This window comes from Eleginops maclovinus, chromosome 8, assembly GCF_036324505.1.
Source record: "Eleginops maclovinus isolate JMC-PN-2008 ecotype Puerto Natales chromosome 8, JC_Emac_rtc_rv5, whole genome shotgun sequence".
NCBI lineage: Eukaryota > Metazoa > Chordata > Actinopteri > Perciformes > Eleginopidae > Eleginops > Eleginops maclovinus.
In genome coordinates this window covers 1,683,362-1,705,751 of record NC_086356.1, presented here as the reverse complement: position 1 = coordinate 1,705,751, position 22,390 = coordinate 1,683,362, and the positions used below count along the sequence as shown (strand labels likewise).

Genomic DNA, 22,390 nt, shown 5'->3' with positions numbered 1-22,390 from the left:
TGTGTTGGTGTGTGTCCGTCCTACAGGATGTGTGTGTCCGAGTGTCCGCGGGGGTTCTGGGGCGACCGGCGGCGCTGCAAGAGATGCTTCTCCTCCTGCGAGAGCTGCACGGGGAGCCGCAGCGATCAGTGCACTTCCTGTTTACCCAAACACCACCTGACGGAGGACACCAACACCTGCTCCGCCTCCTGCGGGGAGAACTACTACCTGGACCACGGTGGGATTTTAGACGCTAAAGGGGCCCTAGCCTGTCCCTGTACTGCGTGTCATTGGTTTGTGTGCATGTAAATGGTCTTGAAAGGCTCAAATTACTCTTCAACAAAACAGAAAGAAGCTCCTCCAGGGTTAGCATCAGAGCAGTGTGTGAACAGCCGATAATGAAAGTCAGCTGCTGTTAGTGCAGTAGAGGAGTGTGTGAGTGAGAGTGATTAAGTGTGTGTGTGTGTGTGTGTGTGTGTGTGTGTGTGTGTGTGTGTGTGTGTGTGTGTGTGTGTGTGTGTGTGTGTGTGTGTGTGTGTGTGTGTGTGTGTGTGTGTGTGTTGTTTGATATCCCTGCAGATGCAAACGTTTGCAGGAAGTGCGCTGAGAGCTGCCTGAAGTGCACCTCCTCCAGCATCTGCACCGAGTGCACACCAGACACCAGGTGAGGGGAGCACTCAGTGAACCCTTCCTGTCTCTGGGAATCCTCTCTGTGTGCACACACGCACACACACACACACACACACACACACACACACACACACACACACACACACACACACACACACACACTCTATTCAAACGACTGTGCTTTTCCTCGTTTTTTTCCACACAAAGCCCATCTTAATCTCAAGGGAACCAGGGCGATGCTAGCTTTCGTGTCGGCCCAGTATCAGTAGACTTCAGTTCAGCTGCCTCTCTGTTTCCCAGTATCATTGCTACAAAAAAAAGGATTCCCATCGCCTCATCGAGCCACAAGAAACCATAACATCCCGGATCAAATGCACCATCTTGTAGAGTTAGACGTTTCCAGGATGCCGTGTTCACTGACTCAGTTCATCAAGTTCTGGCTGTGGGTTGGAGGCACTGAGTCATCTTCACGGTGTCACATGGTGTGTGTGTGTGTGTGTGTGTGTTTGTGTGTGTGTGTCACGGTGCCACATGCTCTGCAGTCTGCAGGGGACCCGCTGCCAGCAGAGCTGCTCCGTGGGATTCTTCCACGACGAGCAGGAGGGAGCGTGCAGACCCTGTGATGAGGCCTGCGCTACCTGTGCAGGTGAGGGCAAAGGTCATGAACACTGCTTTTAAAGGGGGGTGTTGAGAGGGATGGGCAATAATCCAACAGGTAGTATCATGTCGGGATTAAATCAAGATAGCATTGTCATCAAAATGAGTCATAATAGAAATTATAATACTCTGGATTCATTTTAATAAACACCGTTTTTACATTTTAATTTATTTCTTTTATTTAATTATTTTTTATATAGATAGTGTTATATTTATTCTATGTTTTTATTGCACATTTTTCCTTTATTTTCTCATATTTATATAAGTATTTGTATTATATTTTCATTTATTTTTATTGTAACATTGAGCAACGGTCACAAATCCAGTTTCCCCGAGGATTACTCATACTGTGACTCCGATGGATAGATTTTGAGGGAATATCATTTGAAAAAGGTTGGACTAAAGCTGGAAACATTCCCTCTTGTACTGGGAATGTTTAATAACAGATATGACCTTGTATCTTCTGTGTGCTTTGCATGGAAATAAAGTCAATGTTCAGCTGGAAATATATAAAAATATATGCGTGTGTCTATTTTCTAACACCTGTATTAACGCGTCGTGCCACTCCAGGTGCAGGTGTTGCGTTGTGCACCCACTGTGCAGCCGGCTACCTGATGGAGGAGTGGAGGTGTGTGTCCTCCTGCAGCGCCGGCTTCTACGCCGCTGAGCCGAGCGCAGAGATGGCTGCTGGGAACAGAGTGTGTAGGAGGTGAGCGCACTGGTGTGTGTTCAGGTGTGGGAGGAGTGTTTATCTTCTGATGGCAGGCCTTAATCTGCTGCTCTGTGTGTGTGTGTGTGTGTGTGTGTGTGTGTGTGTGCGCTTGTTTTAATGCTGTTGTAGAGTGTAAGGATAATATACACTTGAACATCAGCAGGATATTCCCCTTTAAGGGCTCTCAGTACCACGTCCCCCTCTGGTTGTTTGCCTGTTTACTTGTAGTATTTGTCTCTGTTTATTGTTGGTTTTCAGTGTGTGTGTGTTCAGTCTCTCTCTCTCTCTCTCTCTCTCTCTCTCTCTCTCTCTCTCTCTCTCTCGCATCCTCAGGTGTGATGCCAGTTGCCTCACCTGTGTGGGGCCGGGCGGGGAGGATTGCAGCAGCTGTACCAGCGGTCACCGCCTGCAGCACGGAACCTGTGTGGTGAACACCGCCTGCACCGACGGTCAGCCATCACTGCTCCTCTGGCTCCCTGCTGCTGGATAAATATAGAGCAGAACAACACACACACACACACACACACACACACACACACACACACACACACACACACACACACACACACACACAGCTGCTGATGTTTGAGTTTAAAATTATGGAGCCATATTTTGGGGAAAGCAGGTTCTGTTGTTGTTTATTTAGACACCACAGAGACCTGCTGCAGGACTGCTAGAACACACTTCAGGCTAAACGCAGAATGGATGAATCATGATGTTTATTACTGTGCATGCTGGGAGTATTGGCATCTTGTATTTGGTTTTTGTTTTATTTCCCATGTTTTATTAGTCAGGGCTTTTATATCAACTTCAAGTTTTGTTTTCCGTCATATTTGAACTGAGCTGTGGCATTATACCGTGGTGTTCTCCATCGCTGTTTCTTCTGTGACAAAAGTTATAATGATTATTCATTTATTTTTTTAATCATCATAATTATAATTGATCATTATTTATTTATGTTATACTTTATTTTTTTACTATTATTTGTATTTGTTTAAATGATGATTTGTTTATATTATTATTACCTTTTTGAATTATTAAATTATTGTAAGTATTATTATAATTACAATCATTATAATGTTTTTCATTAATTAGATTTTTCCTATTATTATTACTACGATATATTTCAGCCAAAAGCCCATTGTGTTTATTAGCCTGTATATCTTTATGGTATGACTGCTCGCTGTGTTTCAGGAGAGTTCCAGGACGGAGACGGGCTGTGCGTTGCATGTGATGTAACGTGTCTGAAATGCACGGGGCCGCAGACAGACGACTGCATCAGCTGCGCCGCTGCATGGTGAGCTGGGGTTCACTTCAGAGTCCGGGGGGGGGGGGGATTGATACATTAACACATGCTGCAGAGTGACAGATATTAATATTTTACACAAGCGTTGGTACGCTAACAGTTACAGGAAGGAGCGGTTAAAGGATGGTTGTTGTTGTTTTTGTTGTTGTTGTGGTGGTGGTGTGCTGCAGGGCTCTGGATGAGGGCCGCTGTGTGGTGCAGTGTGCAAAGGGAAAGTACCAGTCCGGGGGCCGCTGTCACCTGTGTGACCACACCTGCTCCACCTGTGTGGACGCCGGGCCACAAAACTGCACCTCCTGTGATACCGGTGAGGGGGGGGGTGTGTGTGTGTGTGTGTGTCTGCGTGCGTGTGTGTGTGTGTGTGTGTGTGTGTGTGTCTGCGTGCGTGCGTGACTACTTGATCTTGCCTCTTCCCTAACGTATCTCCCGTTGGTCCTGCAGATAAGTTTGGGGTGGAGCGGTACCTGTTCCTCGGCCTGTGTGTGGACGCCTGTCCAGGAGGCCTTCTTCCACACGGAGCGGAGCTGCGAGCCGTGCTCCACAAACTGCCGGCTCTGCAGCAGCTCCACCCGCTGCCTCCGCTGCAACGCCTCCTACTACGTCTCTGACGGAGCCTGCAGCAAGCTGGAGTGTGGGGAAGGTGAAGAGGTCACAGCGAGTTGGTGCTCCAATACTTCTCACAACTAGAGCATATATAAATATTTGTTGGACAATTTACCGTACTCTTAGGTTTCTGTGAATGTATTTGATTTATTATTTTAACTTTAATTGTATTTATTTTTATTTCATGTTTTTATTTTACATTCTTCTTATATTTGTGAAAATATTGTTATTCTAATTGATGTTATTTTTTATTGCCCAGTTGACTTTAACTTCTTAGGTTAATATAATTTATTTCATATTTAAAAATAAAGTATATTATTATTATTTTTATTCCACAATTTATTTCAACTTCTTGTTTTAATATTTTGCAAAATCTTACTTTTTCTTTCCTAATATTTCTATTCATTTGTTTTTATTTGACAGATTGAATTGACTTTTTATTTATACTTATTTTCTATCACTTTTTTATGTCTCAGGGGAGGTGGAGGACCCAGACTACGACGACTGCATGGCCTGTGAGGAGGGCTGCAGGAAGTGTGTCCTGTGTAAGTCACAGTCATATTAAAGTCTCCCCTCTATGAACACTGCCTCAGTTAGACCGAGCGAGTGGCCCTCCATGTTCCTCCTCAGAGTTTTTGTTTAAATGGAGAGTGTTTGTGTGTCTGCTTCCAACAGATAACCCCAAACACTGCCTGTCCTGCACTGAGGGCTTTTACAAGTAAGGCTGTGTGCCTCGCTGTGTGATCCGCCTCTCTGCTCCCCCTCACTTCACTGGATAACACTCAAATGAAAACCCCTTTTTTTGCCGTGACATGGAGTGGATCTGTGTGTGTGTGTGTGTGTGTGAGAGGTGGAAGAAACACAGGTACAGACAGATGTTGTGTTATCAGTTTTCAGGATGGCTGCTACAAGAACTGCCCGGCGAAGACGTTCAGCGTGGAGTCGGAGATGAGCTGCGCTCCGTGTGAGGAGAGCTGTGTGAGCTGTGACCAGCACGAGTGCTACTGGTGTGAGACCGACCTCTTCTTATCAGGTACAAATACACAGCCTTTACCAAACTGATACATAGAAAGCTTGAGTTGAAAAGGTAAAATGTTGTCCTGTACTGTTATATTGTTAGTGATGGAAAAAGAACTCGGATCCTAAACTTCAGCTACAGCTTTATTACCAACCATTATAATTACAAGTCCCGAAAGGAGTTTGAGTAGAAGTGTTATCAGTGAACCTAAAGTATCACAGTAAAATGACCAAAGTTTGTTTGTCGTAAAGGTTTTACAGTAGAGGATAATGAAAGAGTAAGTAAGAGAAGTAAGGGTAAGAGAAAATTCAGATTTCTGAGGAAAAAGTTTGAATTCTGAGAAAAAGCGTAAAAAATTAGAATTCCGACTTTCTTTATTTTTGTCAGAAATAAATTACTTTGGGAAATTCTCAAGAAAAAAGTCTAAATGAAAAGAAAAGGTGAAACAAATCGGAATAATTCTGGTTTTTAAAATAAAACTTTTTCTCAATATTCTGAAATTAAAGTCTAAATTAGGAGAAACATTTTGTGAATATTCAGAATAAAAAGTCACAAAAAAATAAATTCTGACTTTTGATTAAAGATTCTGGTTTCTGAGAAAAAAAGTTGTACAAAATCTGAGGGAAAAAGTCTTCTCAGTTCTAAGCTTTTCATCAAAGAAAATGTGAAGAAGAATTCAGAATTCTGAGATTAAAGTCAGAGTTCTGAATTTAATCCCAAATAAAACATGTTGTACACGTTGCCCTAATCCTCTTCCAACTTCAGACCAATCAGATAAAATGTGGTGGCATCTTTTCCTAATCCTATCAAATATAATGTCTGTAACAAATGATTGATTTTGAAACGTTCCCTCCTTTCCCCAGAGGGCAGTTGTGTTTCCGAGTGTCCCGATGGTTTCTACGGAGACGAGGACACCAACGACTGTGAGGAGTGTGACCCGGCCTGCGAGACGTGTGCCGGCCCGGAGGACGATGACTGTCTGTCCTGTGAGGACGGGAAGCTTCTGGAGAGCGGAGAGTGTGTGTCCGACCACGAGCTCTGTCCCGCTAAGACCTTTCGCAGCGGTGAGACTCACCCCGGTGTCTTCCTCTAATCCACCGCCTGCTCGTAATGAAGCAGGGATTTGGGCACTTTCACAGAGGCACAGAGTACATCTTGGAGGGTAATTGGTCTGTGTGCCAGCGTCCCTGAACCCCCTACCATCTTAAGTCTTCAAACAGACAGAAGTACTGAGACTCTGGAAGCATTAATTGTATTTCCTGAACGTTTAGTTCCCCCGTAGAATTAGTGGGACAGACCTTTAAACAACATATGATAATTAGCGCACGGCAGGACATCTTAATTATAGGAACTGCAGGAACTCTGAGGAAGGTGCAGAGGTTAATAGGACGGTTGAAGAGGAAGACACAGAATTTATTCAAAACTTTTAATCTGCTTCAAACACTAAAGCCTTCTTTCTTTTCAGGGCCGTCGTTGAAAGACAGTTAGCTTAGCACAATCACTGAAAGCTAAAGGATGGTAGTCACTGCGTCCAGTTTGCAATCCACCCTAACTTCAGCTCCCAGTTATTATTATACTGGGAAGGATTTAGATTTAGTTTTGAAGCAGAAACACACACTACCTGCATTTCTTACAGCAGTGGTTCAGCTTAGATTTAGCAGATACTCTTATTTATTACCTCTTTATGCTTGCTGTTTCACACTGTACGTTTATATTCCATTTAATATTATTAAATATAGATTTGATTCTAAATTAAATATATTATTATGATTCTTTATTTTTCATTCATATTTTCATTTCTAAATTAATTTTACATTTCTTTTATTAATATTTCGTTATTGATTTTATTTGATGTGCATTTTTGTTTCACATTCTAACTTTTGAATCTTATTTTATAAACATATTTAGTCTTTTTTTATTAGATACTTTACCTTAACTTCTTAGGTTTATATAAATGTATGTCTTTTAATTTGACCGTGTACAATACCTTGTCTTTTTACGCTGCTGCAACGCAAACATTTCCCAGATTGGGATCAAAAAAGGACTTATCGATGTCTATCTTTCCAGTCTTTATGCTAAGCTAACGAATCACATGCTGACTTTAGCTTCATATTTAGCATACAGACATTAAAGAGCAGTAGCAACTAGCATTTTTAACTAGGCCTTTAAGATCTTGCAGCTATTTCTACAATGATCCTCTTCTTGCAGCCCTTGTTTCCCACCCATAAGTGATGGGACAGTCGTGGGTCAGGGTTAGATTTCCCCGTGTGGTCTCATCATGATCTCTGGGATGTTTCCTCTCCAGATGACGGAGCGTGTGAAGACTGCCACCCCTCCTGTGAGTCCTGCTCTGGAGAGGAGAAGAACCAGTGCACCACATGTGCAAAAGGTAGATTACCACGCCTTCCGTCCAGCAGCAGCTCGTTCATACCCCCGTGTTTACCCCCCCCCCCACTGATGATGCGTTTACTCTTCCTCTTCTCAGGGCGCTTTCTGACCGTGCAGCAAACATGTGTGTCAAAGTGTCCGGGGGGTTTCTTTGCCAATCGTCTGAGCGGTGCGTGTGAGGCATGCCCCCCCGGCTGTGTGCAGTGTGTGGACGCCCAGCACTGCAGCCGCTGTCAGAGCAGCCGCTCGGCCCTGCTGTTCCTGCAGGACGGACGCTGTGTGCAGCAGTGTGTCAGGTCAGCGGGAGGGGAAGCATGTTCGGGGTGGTGTGCATGTGGAATTTGAGGCTCTGCGACCATTTACATGCACAGAAACCTGCAGGAAAGGAGTAAAATAGGGCTCTTTAAAACTCAATAACCTACATTATTTTGTGCATGCTTTTTACAAACTGATGGCTCCACCTGTGGCTGGAAATGAATCCTTCTTAGTTTGGAAACACTGCAGCAAAATCATATCTTTTGAAACATCAGGCCAGATGTTTGTGGCACGATCTTAAAGAGCCAAAAGTAAAATGTCAAGGGACGTTTTTTCTTGCCATGATTTAGAGTGAGTTCCCGTCTTCATGGTTATAGGAAATTAAATGGATATCTTCCTTAAGAGACCCTTGAAGCTCCATTAGCCCTGAGATCTCCATTTCTACTTTGCATCTTTTGAAGACTTTATTTTATGCAGCTTTTTATGAGCAACATGAAACCTCAAGATCATCCGGATGAATTATTAGCTGTCCTCTTTGGACAATAGCAAAAGAGCAAAATGTCACTCTGTTGTTTACCCCAGCAGCACACACTCACACACACTCATGCATATTTAATCTTTATCACATGGTGAAAGTGTTTATATGCAGTCCATCCTGAGACAAACAAGGGAACAGGTTCATTAGGAGATTAGATGCATCATTTTATCGTCTTTAAGAGTAATGCATGTATTTAGGACACTTATTTGAAGTCCGTTTTGCCGCCAGCAGTGAGGCGTGTAAAGGGATTACATGTGTGTACGGCACACTGCACAGAGAGGGATTCTGCATGCTTATTCCCATGTGAAGCAGAGACAGGCTGCAGCAGAATGAACTCACAGATTGAACAAAAAGGTGGAAACAAGATCAGATAAACAGTGTGCTTAAAAAAGGAAAGAAAATCTATATTAATTTAGTTTCAACATTTAACAGAATTTATGTTCTTTAAATCGGAATTTTGATTTCCATTTTGCAGCGTGATTCTACTAATATGATGCAAATCCATAGCATGCAGAATAACTCCTGTGTGTGTGTGTGTGTGTGTGTGTGTCTCTCCTAGGGGCTACCCCGCAGGCCCGGTGTGTCGCAGCTGTGTGTCGGGGTGTGTGTCCTGTGTGAAGAACGCCACACACTGCCTGAGCTGTGAGGAGCCTCTGCTGCTGCACAAGCACCAGTGTGTGGGGACGTGTCCCGCAGAGCACACCTGCGCGGGACGGGGGGTGCACACACTGCCCCCCCGCCTGCCAGCAGTGCAGCCCGCTGGGGCAATGCACAGGTACTAAACACAACACGTTCATGGTTTATTCCCAAGATAGATCCAAATACAGGGACAATCCTGAGACATAATGGAGACGTATAGGAAGCTTAGAGGAGCCCAGACGATTCAAACATGCAATATTTCCATTAATAGATAAAGAAATGAGAGAGTTTGCATATTATTCTGAAACATAACAACCCAAAAACATACCCCACAAGGCATTTCAGAGGAAAGAGAACATATCTGCTTAAAAAGTGTTGCTTTGAGTGTTTTTAAAGACATGTTTTAGTGCTATGAGTTTCTTCCCACACCTGAAGACCTCTGCAGACCACTCTTAAGCTGGGTGGTACTTTTATACCCTTTATAGAATCCTTATTCCTAGCTTCAAATGTTTCAAACACACCTCTTTGTCCTCCTTTTAAAGAGGGTTATGATCACCTGCAGGTTGTTGCTTTAGCCGCACGGCTCCAGAGATGGTTCCTGAAATACTTCCACAAATGTGCTTTTCTTTCGCGTGCAGTCATGCTTCCCAGACAAAGCAGATCCCCTGACTTCATCCTTAGCGAACATGTTGGATTTGAATGAGGTCTGAACAACTTTGGGATGTATTTCAGTTGAATTTAGTTATCGCAATCACGCCAGAGCTTTCCTGTGATATTTTAGCATGATTACTTTCTTTAGCGTCTCAAAAATGTGTTCCCTCCTAATGTGGAGCTAATTTTACGCAAGATTGCATCCACTTTGCAAAGGGAGAAGCAAAATGACACAACGTGTGTGAGGCTGTAGTCCTTTGAGCGTCCTATTCATCCATTTATTGCAATTAAATCACAGGGAGATCTGGGTTCACTCTGCAGGAGTAAACCAGATTAAATCAGCCGCAGGAACTAAACCAAATAAAGGAATGATCCTGCACAAGTAAACTAAAGCAGTCTTATCCACTGAATGCGATGTCCAGATGAAGGTGCAAGACGTTTATTTTAATCCAAGTGTGTTCTTGTGATAATTTGACTTTTTCCAGTCCGTTTTTTCTTCATGTTTTTGTCACTTTCTGAAAACCATGCCAGAGAAACGGAGGGCTTCTCTTCCTCTGGCTTTCCTCTCAAACACTTGAGGTTACTTTAGAAAGTTTTCCTGACTCGTACTGCATTATGTTGTCTCCTGTGTGCAGACTGGGAGGAGTACCGCACTGTAAACTCTAAAAGTCTGTCAACACAGACCCTAAAGTTGATGTTTTTGCATTGCATTCAAAGTCTAATAGATGCACGTTTGTCGCTGTCAAAGTTTTGGCTTCCTTTTCGCCCTGTTTATTGCAAACAGTTCACATCAAAATCTGTTTCTCTGGGTTCATTCTGCAGGAGATGAATGCAGCTGCAGGAACTAAACCAAATAAACAAATGATCCTGCGCAAGTAGTACTAAACTAAAGCAGTCTTTTCCACTGAATGCAATGTCCAGATGATGAACTCAATCCATGCCAGAGCAGCAGAGGACAGTTGTTCTTCTTGCCCTCCCCTCCAACACGCGTACTGACGGCATTACTCCCTCTCCTGTGTGCAGACTGTGAGGAGTACCACTTCCTGCACGAGGGCCTGTGTGTCCCCGACTGTCCCGAGCAGTTCTTCGAAGACGCCGAGCAGCGAGAGTGTCTGCGGTGCCACCCTGACTGCGCTTTGTGTGACGGCGCCAACAACAACGACTGTGACGCCTGCACGGACCCCGGGGCCGCTCTGCGCAGCGGGGCCTGCCTCACAGCCTGCCCTTCACACACGTATAGAGACGCTGCTACAGCAGAGTGTAAAGGTACAACAGAAGAGAAGTTATCTGCCGGTTTCAAAGGCATTTTCCTCCTAAAACTTTCTCTTTCTCCTCTCCGATGCAGATTTTTTTCTGTCCTGTAAAGCGTCCTTTATGCACCAGCTCAATTATATTCTGTACGGCGCTCAGACTGAAATAGCAGACGGTTAACAGGCAGCTGTCAGAGCTTGAAAACAGAACAGCGATGCCAAACACGAGTCCCAGGAGACAGGCGCTCTCTGGATTTGTTATTCCAAAAACACAGAGGACGCCGAGCTTCTCCCAGGAAGAGGTTGTTGGAGAAACCCACGTTTGTTGGCAGAAAGGGAGACATTTGAAGGACGTCCCTGCATCATGGACAGAGGGGGGTTTAAATGTTTATATCCAAGTGAAGCGGAGACAAGATCAGACTTTGAGATCCAAAAAGATGGAAACCAGATCAGACAAAGAGTAATACCCTCTGAAGAGCCACAAAATAAATGCCAGGAGATGTGCAGTACCTGCTTTAATGTTCAGAAAGCTCTTTGTTTTTCTCATACTGCAGCCCCTCTTTTCACCCTCTGTCTGACACCAGAGCCCTGTCTGCTCTGATTGGTTAGCTGTGTGCATGAATTAACCATTGTGTACTTGAAGTCCTGGTACATTTCCAGGGGTCATCCCTCCCAAATGTCAGGACAAAAAGAAAACCACGGGCCTCTCCTTCATTGGCTTCGCTCCAGGTGTTGAGTCTTTATTTTTTCTTGTGTTTCCAGACTGCGATGCCTCTTGCCTCACCTGCTCGGGGCCCCTCGCTGGCTCCTGTTCCAGCTGCAGGGAGGGCCAGAGGCTTGAGGGCCACGGCCGCTGTGTTCCTGCAGCCAGTGACTGCTCGCCTCACCAGTACGCAGACCTGGGTGGGGGGTGCCATCCATGTCACAAGTACTGCCTCCGCTGCTCGGGTCCGGGCAAAGCTCACTGCCTGAGCTGCAACCAGAGACACCTGCTGCTCAGTGAGTCCACGTCCTGTCAAATCACAGCTATCTCCAGGAAACCTATGGAACTAATTTCCCGCCAAAACTACACAAACAAATACAGAACTAAATCCCCTAAATGATCTGTTTTATATCCTGTGTGTGTGTGCGCGTGCGTGTGTGTGTGTGTACAGATGGCACCTGTGTGGATAAATGCCCCGTCGGCTCCTATGAGGACGAGTCGGGGCAGAGCTGTGAACCCTGCCACCCGTCCTGTCAGTCCTGCGTCGGGCAGCTCAGCCACGAGTGTCTCTCCTGCAAAACACACCTTTTCCGAGAGGGCAAAGAGTGTGTGGAGCTCTGCCAGCAGCACAGGTAGATTAACCTGCATCCATCCCATAAAGAGCGGTCGCACGGGACTGTCGTTAGTTAAACACCGTGGACAGATAATGTCACCGTGGACCGTAAACCCTGAGAGCTGCCGGCAGATTTAAATATCCCGTCATGTGGCCTTTACAATGCTAATTTAAGGGAGTGAAATTAATGTGCTGTTAGATACACACTTTAAAGAGTCCCTATTGTGCTTTTTTACCCTCTCCTGTAGTGTGTTATAAAGGTTTCTGTGCATGTAAATGGTCTGCAAAGGCTGAAATATGACTCCGTTTGGTTAATTCCAAGAGAGGACTCTTTAAAGTAGAGACACTACATACTGACATACACCTGAACATCAGCAGGAGAGGACTCTTTAAAGTAGAGACACTACATACTGATATACACCTGAACATCAGCAGGAGAGGACTCTTTAAAGTAGAGACTCTACATACTGATATACACCTGAACATCAGCAGGAGAGGACTCTTTAAAGTAGAGACTCTACATACTGACATACACCTGAACATCAGCAGGAGAGGACTCTTTAAAGTAGAGACACTACATACTGATATACACCTGAACATCAGCAGGAGAGGACTCTTTAAAGTAGAGACTCTACATACTGATATACACCTGAACATCAGCAGGAGAGGACTCTTTAAAGTAGAGACTCTACATACTGATATACACCTGAACATCAGCAGGAGAGGACTCTTTAAAGTAGAGACTCTACATACTGATATACACCTGAACATCAGCAGGAGAGGACTCTTTAAAGTAGAGACTCTACATACTGATATACACCTGAACATCAGCAGGAGAGGACTCTTTAAAGTAGAGACACTACATACTGATATACACCTGAACATCAGCAGGAGAGGACTCTTTAAAGTAGAGACACTACATACTGATATACACCTGAACATCAGCAGGAGAGGACTCTTTAAAGTAGAGACGCTACATACTGATATACACCTGAACATCAGCAGGAGAGGACTCTTTAAAGTAGAGACTCTACATACTGATATACACCTGAACATCAGCAGGAGAGGACTCTTTAAAGTAGAGACACTACATACTGATATACACCTGAACATCAGCAGGAGAGGACTCTTTAAAGTAGAGACACTACATACTGATATACACCTGAACATCAGCAGGAGAGGACTCTTTAAAGTAGAGACAGTAATGACTGGAATGAGTGTGTGTGTAGCTGTGTGTGTGTGTGTGTGCGTGTGTTCTGGAAGGGAATCTCCTCTGAGGATGAACTGATCTCATCTCCTTTTAATTGAATCCAATCCATCATATCTATCTGTCCTCTCTGCTGCAGTCACTATGGAAACCCCGGCTCAGGGATGTGTGAGAAGTGCGACCCGAGCTGCGGGGAGTGTATGGGCGGGGGGGAGGACGGCTGTCTGAGCTGCACCCCGGGTCTGATCTACCTGAGAAAGGAGGGCCGCTGCCTTCCCTCCTGCCCCCTGGGTTATCACCAGGATGCCACGCAACGGACCTGCGAGGCCTGCCACGCCTCCTGCAGGACGTGCTCAGGTACTCTTTTTATATCGTGCAAACACACACACTTTATTAAATCAGTTTCAGGATAACATTTCTTTCTACGTGCACTTCTTAATTTCTATTCTGTTATTTCTTTCTCTATTCTGATTGGTTTGATTTGTTTTATGTCCTGCATATATATTATGTTGCATTGTTGGAGGAGCCTGGAACTTTTTTTTATTGCCATATCTACACTACAGCTGCTGTGCACATGGAGATAAAGCCTTTGAATCTCGAATGCTTTCCAGGTAGCGTGTTGCAAAACCAGTTTATTCTCCAGAACTTCTTGTGGATGTCCTGGAGTGTGCATCCTTTCTGCAAACTTTAAAAAGAGCTTCCACTTCCTGGTTCATTCAGATACACACCTGTACTCGTCTCTAAATTAGTAATGATGATGATGATGATGATGATGATAGCAATAATGTGTTCAGCCCACTTGAAAAACAACGTGGTCTCAAAAACTGGACTACAATAATAGGGAGCTTAGGTAAAAAGGAAAACCAGGACTGTCAGTAAAACGCGGAGCGGATCAGGAGTGTTTGAGAGTGATGCAGAGGTCCTTGTGTTCTCTGGAAGCTGCCAGACCATGAAGAGGACTTTGTAGGTGATACAGTGGGTTACAGGGAGCCAGTGGAGTGAGTGAAGGATGGTTAACCTTGTTTTTACCTCATTGGTTGAATACACTCGTTCCTTTAGTAGTGTCCACTTTAACATCTGTACCCTTAACGTCTCCATGCTTGGGCTAATCTAAAACCAAAGCTATAAATAGGAGGTAATGAGACATTGATGCTTCTGTTTACTCCTCGTCTGTAGATGTGGAGGCCATAATGAAGTTACCGTACAACTTCATGCACACTGTCCATCCCTCAGAGGAATCATCTCTCCTATAAGAATGATCTGCTGCTGAAGTTCTGTATTTGTGTTAACGCGAGAAATCTGAGACACTGTTTGCATCGCTGCAGCTGCAGGACCGACACGGCACCTCAAAGACGAGAGAGGAAGAGTACGCTGTATGTCTGACCTGCCTGAGAGGAGTTAGTGCATCGCTGAGTGCCGTCTGTGACCTTCAGTTTATCAACGGCACTCTTCCAAAGTAATTCCACCAACGACGAGACGACAAAGCATGAAGCAAAAAGAAATCCAATAAATCCTTGAGCTTTATGTCGGAGGACAGGAGTAAACAACAAACAACTCCTGTAGTACTAATTGATGCAGTCAAACAACGGTTACTCATCAAGGATTAGAAGATAGAATCCTTGGAGAAATCATACAACAACACACACACACACACACACACACACACACACACACACATGAATGACTTGACATCCCATTCCAAAGTTAGAACAATTTCACAACTTTTTTTCAGTTATTTCAGCTGGCCAGTGATTGGTCAACCTGTGTAGATAAGTCCCGCCCCTTTTAGCCCATCACGTACAATGCGTTGGAGCGCTAGCCAATAGCAGCATGAGTGTTGGGAGTGATGTCACCGTGTTGTGGAAGTAAAATGTGTCTTTTTTAATTATTCAGAGGAGTTTTATTTTGGCAGCTTCACTTGTTTTTGTCATCAACATAAAATGACTTTCCTTTCCTGTCATGGTTTCAAAGCCCCCCCCCCCCCCCCCAGGGAGCCCAGAGGTTCCCGCAGGGCAAAGTGTCATGGAAGTTATAATGTGTGTGAAAAGAGCCAAAATAAGCAAAGGAATGCTCCTGTCTTCACCTCTGAGACTCTGACCTTTTCAACCCTTTAATGTGTCATGTGTGTCTGCAGGTAGAGACCCCCACTCCTGTGCCTCCTGCTCCCCCGGATACCTGCTCTCAGACGGCCGGTGTGAGTCCCTGTGTGACGTCGGCCTGTACCCCGTAGTGACGGTAACCGCACAGCACTTTCTCTTTCTTAGGGTTTAATTTCACCAATATTAACTTTTTATATTAAAAAATAAATCATTTCCCCCGTCCTTAATTCACCCAAAAATAATTCATACTAATGTTTTGGCCCCTGGGTGTCGCGTAATGCAATTCAGACAGACTTATTACTGCAGCGGGAGGAATCTCACAGGACATTATTGGTTAAAAAAAAAGCTCTCCTGGCTGCGAGGCGTCTCACAGAAAGAGTCTGGCAGGTGGATGCATATTAACACACCGGGCTGAGAGGCATCATGCATTCAGTTCATTTAGAAAGGAAGGTTTTGCACATCTGTTGGAGGCAATTAATCAATGCATTCCCTCCACAAACAGTCAGGACACCTAATGGAGAGGTGCATAAAGGTGCAAAGACACTAACAGAAAGCATTTAAAATGTGTATTACAAACATTAATGAAGAGAGAGAGGTCGTGTTTTTACGGAAACATTACAAGCTAAAAAAAAGACCTCAAACTAACCTGACAAACAAACATGGCTCTGTTGTGATTGGTCGACCTCGACCGCTTCCAGATGTCCCACCCCCTTAGCCTATCACGTACAATGTGTAGGAGCGCTAACAAATAGGAGCACGAGTGTCTGGAAGTAAACAAAGGAGTCCAATGGAGGCTGGGTGTGTGGGAGAGAAACTCAGGGATTTGAGCCTCTGCAGACCATTTACATGCACTAAAACCTAAAGAACACTCCACCACAAACAGCACAATAAGCCCTTTTAAAGGCCGACACAGGTAGACATTTTTAGTGTGTTATCAATCTCATTACCTACCTGTGGAACTCTGCAAACCACTAAGATGTGTGTGAGTGTTTGTGAGAGTGTGAGTGTGTGTGTGTGTGGTGTGTCTCAAGTCTAATGTGTCTTCCTCAGCAGGATTCAGGCCACGTGTGTGTGGACTGTGACGGCTCCTGTTTGGAGTGTCGAGGGCCCGGTCCAGCCAACTGCACCATGTGTCCTCCTCAGGCCATCCTCGAAGCCGGGGGGGCGCTGTCTGCTGTGTTGCCTGCAGGACGATGAGGAAGAGGAGGAAGAGGAGGAGGCATCGACGCTGCAGCAGGACTGTTGTAACTGCACCGAGACTCGAGGTGGGCCGGGGGAAGGAGAGGGGATTCCTCTGGAGCTGATAAACTTAGGGCTGACATTTGGATCACTCACTGCTCAGGAAACATCAGAGCAGGAAACAAATCCCCGTCTTTATTTCCCACGGCTCAAAAAGGTGTTTGCCAGTTCCTGGTTTTGTCTGAGCGAAAGACCAGTAAGAACAGTCACGGGGTAGGGGGTCAGAAAACTTGGAGAAAGCTGAAGAAGGCGAGGAGTCGAGTCTAAACATCTGGTAGTTTAGTATAGCATTACAAATATAGTATTTCAATATATATCCTCCTGGGACCCGGTGGAAGACAGACTCTCCCAATTTCATTTTCATTTCCTGTTTAGGGTTAAAAAACATCTGGACCTTCTTTTATTTATTTACCATTTTGTGTGAAAAGAGAGCCAAAAACAACAGATAAATATCCAACATCTTATACTTAATAGAATACATTCACCTTTTTATTTAAAGTATGAATACATAAGTGATCTGAACATTGCTGTATATATATATTTAAGACAAAACATATAAGAAATGAAACAAAGATCCCATACGGTCGAGTGGTTAGGGTTCCTGTTTTCACCCAGGCGTTCTGGGTTTCATGTGGGAAACAAACATGGAAAGTTTGTCAAGAAATGTGGCACAAAATGTTTGGTATGATATGTAAGATTTAATGAAGCACGTCAAAGTAATACCAGGAAAATGTGGGAAAACAAGACGATTTCTCCTCATTTTTTTCGGTCGTTTCTGTGAGTTTCTCCCATTTTCTAGAAACCACACGATGACCTCATCTTCTGAAAGAGGACAGAGATGTGTCTCTGATCGCAGAAGGTGGATGAATCTGTTTAATCCGTCCCGTTTGTCTGGATTCCAGGAGAGTGCGTCCTGAGCACCAACCTGGCGTTCAGGAACGAGGAAGAGGAGGCTGTGTCCGGGGGCAACCTGACCATCTTCATCATCGCCTGCATCCTGTTGGTGTTCGGGCTGGTGGCCGTCGTCTTCATCGTCCGGCACTCCCGCTCCAAGAGGGCGCCGCCGGACATCACGCCCCGCGGGTACGAGAAGCTGGGCTCGTACGGAGGAGGAGGAGGAAGAGGATACAGCTCGGCGTCTTCCAGCGGTCGTCCCACTTCCTCTTCCTCCGGCGGACGCTTCCAGGACACTCAGCTGGTGGACGTCGCCGAACGTCATGCGGGGAAGAAAGACGATGAAGAGGAGGACGACGATGACGACGACGAGGACATTGTCTACATGGGGCAGGACGGCACCGTGTACAGGAAGTTCAGGTACGGACAGCTGGGCGAGGACAACGAGGACGAGCTGGAGTACGACGACGAGAGCTACACGTTTCGGTGAAGTGTGTGTGGGGGGATCGGAGAGGGAATTTTAAACTGGGAACGTCCGGGGAAGTGCATTTATTGTAGATGAGTCCCATCATCTCACTGTCCAATTAATCACACGGTGCCCTTCAAAATAAAAGCCTAAACAATTACTTTGATAGGACAGCTAGAAAGTGAATTACTAAATAACACATCTCCAACAGAAGCCCCTCTGTTCTTCCTCAGTGCTGTTTCAGCTCCTCATCTGTCCCAGTGGAGACCAGTTTAAACCAGCTGCCTTTCAGAACACGATCAAATCACCTGTTTTTGTTCCTTAAGGCTCAAATTGTCGGATTTTCACCCAAAAAGTATATATATTTCCCCCTCATTCTTCACTAAGTCCCTGTAGAAGTGTGTGGCGGTGTCTTTATGTGCCTGAATTTACTGCTGGATTTAATTTTGGGCTGTTTTTTCAGACAAATGTGAACTTTAACACCAATTTTCGACTCAAATCCAAGATGAAACGAGTACAGAGAGCTAAAAAAACCTGAATTATATCAAGGTCAAACACAAGGCATGACTACATCTGAATGTTTTTTAAATGTACCCAACAAATCCTACTCTTTGTGCCTTTTAAGGACTTTTAACCCTTATCTTTGTGGACTTTTTTCATAGTATTTACTGGTTTTAAAAGTCTCAGTACGCATTGTTTTATTGTTGTGGTGTTTTGGTTTTTTGCCCCCCATGTTTGCTGTCATTGAAGTTCAATTTTAAAAAACGTTCAAAAATAAAGTCTTGGAAGTAAACTCAGAAATCACGAGTGGAAACAGAGTTGAGACTTAAGGTTTATTGAGTTACTCGACAGGGATCCTCTGCACATCCTCCACACAGCTCATCAGCTCTCTATGAGGGGACATGCACACACACACACACACACACACACACATAGAAGATATTGTGCTTTACAGGAATCCCATCTTTAATTAACTCTGTTTCTCCTCGAGGACAGTGAACACACACTGATCATAGTTAACTTACTCTTTCATAAAGACTCTATAATATCTATTAACTCCTTAGCTGAATTAAGACAGAGAGTGGATTGCTTGAATGCAGTGTTGGTCGTCTATGGCACAGGTTGTTTAGTTTGGCTTCACCTTGTGCTTTTATTGAGGACTGCTGACGAGGCCTTTTTTTCTATGTGAAACACTGGGTGTGTGTGTGACCGGTAAAGGGTGACATTATTGCTCCACTGCGTCTCATGCACACGACTACGACACTACAGCCTCTACGACGGATGAGCGACGCACCGTCCGTCTGGTGTGTGTGATTGCATTTCTTAACCTGCCGTGAACATCCGAGCGTCCCAGCGGACTCCAGCTGCTCCGTAAAGATCTTTTAACAAGGTGTGTTTTCATATTCAACTCCAGTGTCTAAATAACAAACAGACACACACACACACACACACACATACACACACTGGTTTTACAGGCCTCTGATTTCCAGCTTTACCCGTACAATACACCTTTGAACATTGAAGGACCCGTGGGTTTAGGAGCTGCTGGCCCCGGCTGCGTCCGGTCTGCTGGGGAACAAAACAGGAACTTTTGAAAACGTTGACATTATATTCTGTGGGTGTGTCATGCTTTCTCACAAACTAACACATGACTTATTTTTGCACGTTTTCATCGTTTCGATTATCGGCAGTACGGAAAACTTTTTCAACAGAATATTTTTCACTTTTTCTGTATTTTCTGTCATTTCTGACTTTTGATATTTTTTGAGAAACTAAAACATGATTTTCTTGAAATGCTTTAACGTGAATTATTTTGCATAATTTGAACTTATTATCCTTTCATTTATTTACACACTACACCGACTTCGAACATTGGTTTTGGACAGACTACAACCTGATAGACCCAATGTTTCCATAATCTGTCCTAAGACTTTCTCCTACTTCTTGATTCACTTTAGAATATGTTTGTTTTATTATTTTCAACATACTATAATAGGACTGTTTTGCATTTTTTCAGTATAACATACGACCTATTTAGTCCATATTCCTCTCCATACATCAACATACCATACCAAGGTGATCAGTTTCTGAAACGCTGCCCCGGCTTATTCCTTTGTTTGAGACTCTTTATTTTCCCAGATAACATACCATCTATTTTTTCACATTTTTATACATACCTGCTTTAAGACACATTATACCAAACTATCCGTACACACACTAAGACTTTTTCGATATAAAATAACAGGAATTTCTGCATGTTTTTAGACACGCTATACCCCGGCTTCCTTCCTTTTTTTGAGACAGTACACGATGACTGTTTAGCTTATTTTTCAGCGTAGAATTCACATATTTTTCACATATTTCTTCACAGACTACACCGATTTCTTTCATACTTTTGTCAACATGCTTTACTTTAACTTTTAAAGTGCTATCATCTGGATTTCAGCATCTTTCCAGCAAGAACATGAGCATGAAATCCCAACATTTGAAGGACAACCAGAGGAAGTAGGTTTAAATAAACAAAAGGAGCCAAAAAAGAATCATTCCAACAGATATTTTAGACAGTCAGAGGAAGTCTGACTAAAAAAAGAGGCAATAAATGACCATTCTAAAGCCTTAACCTCTGTAAAGGACTCACTTCGTCCTGCCTCCTCCTCCTCCTCCTCCTCCTGCTGCTGCTGCTGCTGCTGTTGTTAGTGTTGTTGAATCCAACCCCAGCAGAAAACTATTCCTCCTTAAAGACAACAAGAGGAATAGAGAGGTTGTTAGAGCAGAATTTATTGTTGTGTTTATTTGAAGACATGCAAATGAGGAAGTGATGCACAATTAATCAGCGTGTGAGGGGGGTGTGGGGGGGGGGGGTTATCAGAGTAATGGATCACTGCAATAACTCCGGCTCGGTGGCGATAGACGAGAGGAGGACGCTGCATTTAGCATCTTTAGCATTTCTTTTTGTCCTTAATTGCGTGGGCTCGTCCAGCTGGTCCCAGTCCAGCCGGAGGGATGGGAGGGTGAGGCGGCTGATAAATGAGCTCTGGGCTGGGGTCGGGGGGTGCTTACTTTGAGTTCTCCGCTGCCTCCTTCAGCTCCTTGTCAAGCCTGGGGGTGAGAGGTCAAATGAAAGGATGAATAGAGAGTCATTTAATGGGACAGCGGGGGCCTGGAGGAGCAGGGACTCACGTAATGATGCATTCTGGGATCTGGATGCTGTCCATGGGGATGGTTTCCTGCAGCTCGTCCAAACTGTTCACGTACTTAATCTTACTGCTGAACTTGGTGCTGTGACACACACACACACACACACACACACACACACACACACACACACACACACACACACACACACACACACACACACACACACATGGGGTGAACGATCCGGCTTGGCTTCAGAGGAACTCGATTAAAGCTTGTTTTTCTTTCAAATTTGAACTCTGAGTTGTTGAACTCTCCTGCAGGAAATCAATCAATACATGAGCTATATTAAGCTAACTGCTAACGTTAGCGTGCCACTGAAGCGCTGAGGTTACACCGGTTTAATTATTATTTAATTGCATTGTAACTTTAGCTAATAAATACTTAACAAAGTTCAGATGAAGTTTGTATTAATCTCTTTAATTCTGCAAAGATTTACTACTTTTTTACCAGGGTGAGCTTTTTATACGTACATTTTTCACTGTGTTTTAGATTAGATGTAATTTAATGATCCCTAATTGGGGAATTGTTTGGGTACAGCAGCATGTTAAACAAGGCTTTGCACGTACAGTCAGTAGAGAAGCACTTTCTATTGACCATAAAACATTTTACAGAATAAGTCAGGAACACTTTTGTGCAGCAATTTATTTTCCACTGGAGACCAATTAACCAATTAAGGGTTTGATCTCTCTTATACTGTAAATAAACAAATGAATTATAGTCAAATAATAGTGTTGACTGGGGGCGGGTATTACTGTAAAAGTTACAGGATCAAGAATCTAATTCATCCCGACAGACTTTCACTAAAAACCAGAAATGTCATGCGGACGCGAGAGGACAGCCAATGGGATCATCCGATGGTAACGATGATTGTCTGTACACATTTTTCATGGCAATCCAACTCATATTTATTGAGGTATTTCACTGGAGGAGTGATACCTGAACCCTGGAGTTAAAAAAAGGTCTGATATGTACCTGATGAAGGGCTTGGTGATGGCCAGTATCGTCCTGATGAACCACGACGGATGGAGAATGATGAAGGATTTCAAATTCTTCTTGAGCCTGGAGACCACACACACCACATCACAGCTTAGGTGTGTTTATATCCATTTAGGAAGATTCAAATCATCACGAGTCCTGCTCTGTTGTTCCTCACGACATTACACTCTCATGAACAGGTGCTTTACCTTCTGTCGATCATCTGGTAGCATTTCTTCAGCCAGCCAAGGCCGGGCATCCTCCGGTGAGGCGTCGCTCCGTTCAGATACACGATCATGTAATCCTCCGCCACCATCAGCTCCAGGGTGCTGATCACATAGCTGAACACACACACACACACACACACACA

At 44.2% G+C, this 22,390-nt stretch overlaps 2 protein-coding genes across 5 annotated transcripts in view; one reads left to right on the top strand and one right to left on the bottom strand.

Annotated features, from left to right (window-relative positions):
• LOC134868831 (proprotein convertase subtilisin/kexin type 5-like) overlaps positions 1–18,627 on the top strand; it is a 30,141-nt gene extending 11,514 nt beyond the window's left edge. Inside the window, 25 exon segments of the mRNA XM_063890147.1 lie at positions 27–217; positions 559–643; positions 1,152–1,255; positions 1,837–1,975; positions 2,312–2,427; positions 3,173–3,275; positions 3,455–3,591; positions 3,726–3,781; positions 3,783–3,924; positions 4,364–4,432; positions 4,563–4,605; positions 4,778–4,920; positions 5,769–5,969; positions 7,211–7,294; positions 7,391–7,589; positions 8,646–8,802; positions 8,804–8,861; positions 10,400–10,642; positions 11,389–11,625; positions 11,781–11,961; positions 13,289–13,506; positions 15,284–15,384; positions 16,302–16,406; positions 16,408–16,513; positions 17,390–18,627. Coding sequence (XP_063746217.1) covers positions 27–217; positions 559–643; positions 1,152–1,255; positions 1,837–1,975; positions 2,312–2,427; positions 3,173–3,275; positions 3,455–3,591; positions 3,726–3,781; positions 3,783–3,924; positions 4,364–4,432; positions 4,563–4,605; positions 4,778–4,920; positions 5,769–5,969; positions 7,211–7,294; positions 7,391–7,589; positions 8,646–8,802; positions 8,804–8,861; positions 10,400–10,642; positions 11,389–11,625; positions 11,781–11,961; positions 13,289–13,506; positions 15,284–15,384; positions 16,302–16,406; positions 16,408–16,513; positions 17,390–17,871 — 3,700 coding nt within the window. The 3' untranslated portion in view covers positions 17,872–18,627.
• Positions 18,628–18,666: 39 nt separating this feature from the next.
• The window catches only part of prune2 (prune homolog 2 with BCH domain), an 11,873-nt gene continuing 8,149 nt past the window's right edge, over positions 18,667–22,390 (bottom strand). For 3 of the 4 annotated variants that reach the window (XM_063890148.1, XM_063890150.1, XM_063890151.1), the window contains 6 exons: positions 22,230–22,361; positions 22,018–22,104; positions 21,028–21,126; positions 20,908–20,946; positions 20,486–20,581; positions 18,667–19,416 (listed from right to left, as the gene is read on the bottom strand). In XM_063890148.1, coding sequence (XP_063746218.1) covers positions 19,383–19,416; positions 20,486–20,581; positions 20,908–20,946; positions 21,028–21,126; positions 22,018–22,104; positions 22,230–22,361 — 487 coding nt within the window. In that variant the 3' untranslated portion in view covers positions 18,667–19,382. The remainder of the gene's footprint in view (positions 19,417–20,485; positions 20,582–20,907; positions 20,947–21,027; positions 21,127–22,017; positions 22,105–22,229; positions 22,362–22,390) is intronic. The other variant, XM_063890149.1, reaches the window with a different exon arrangement.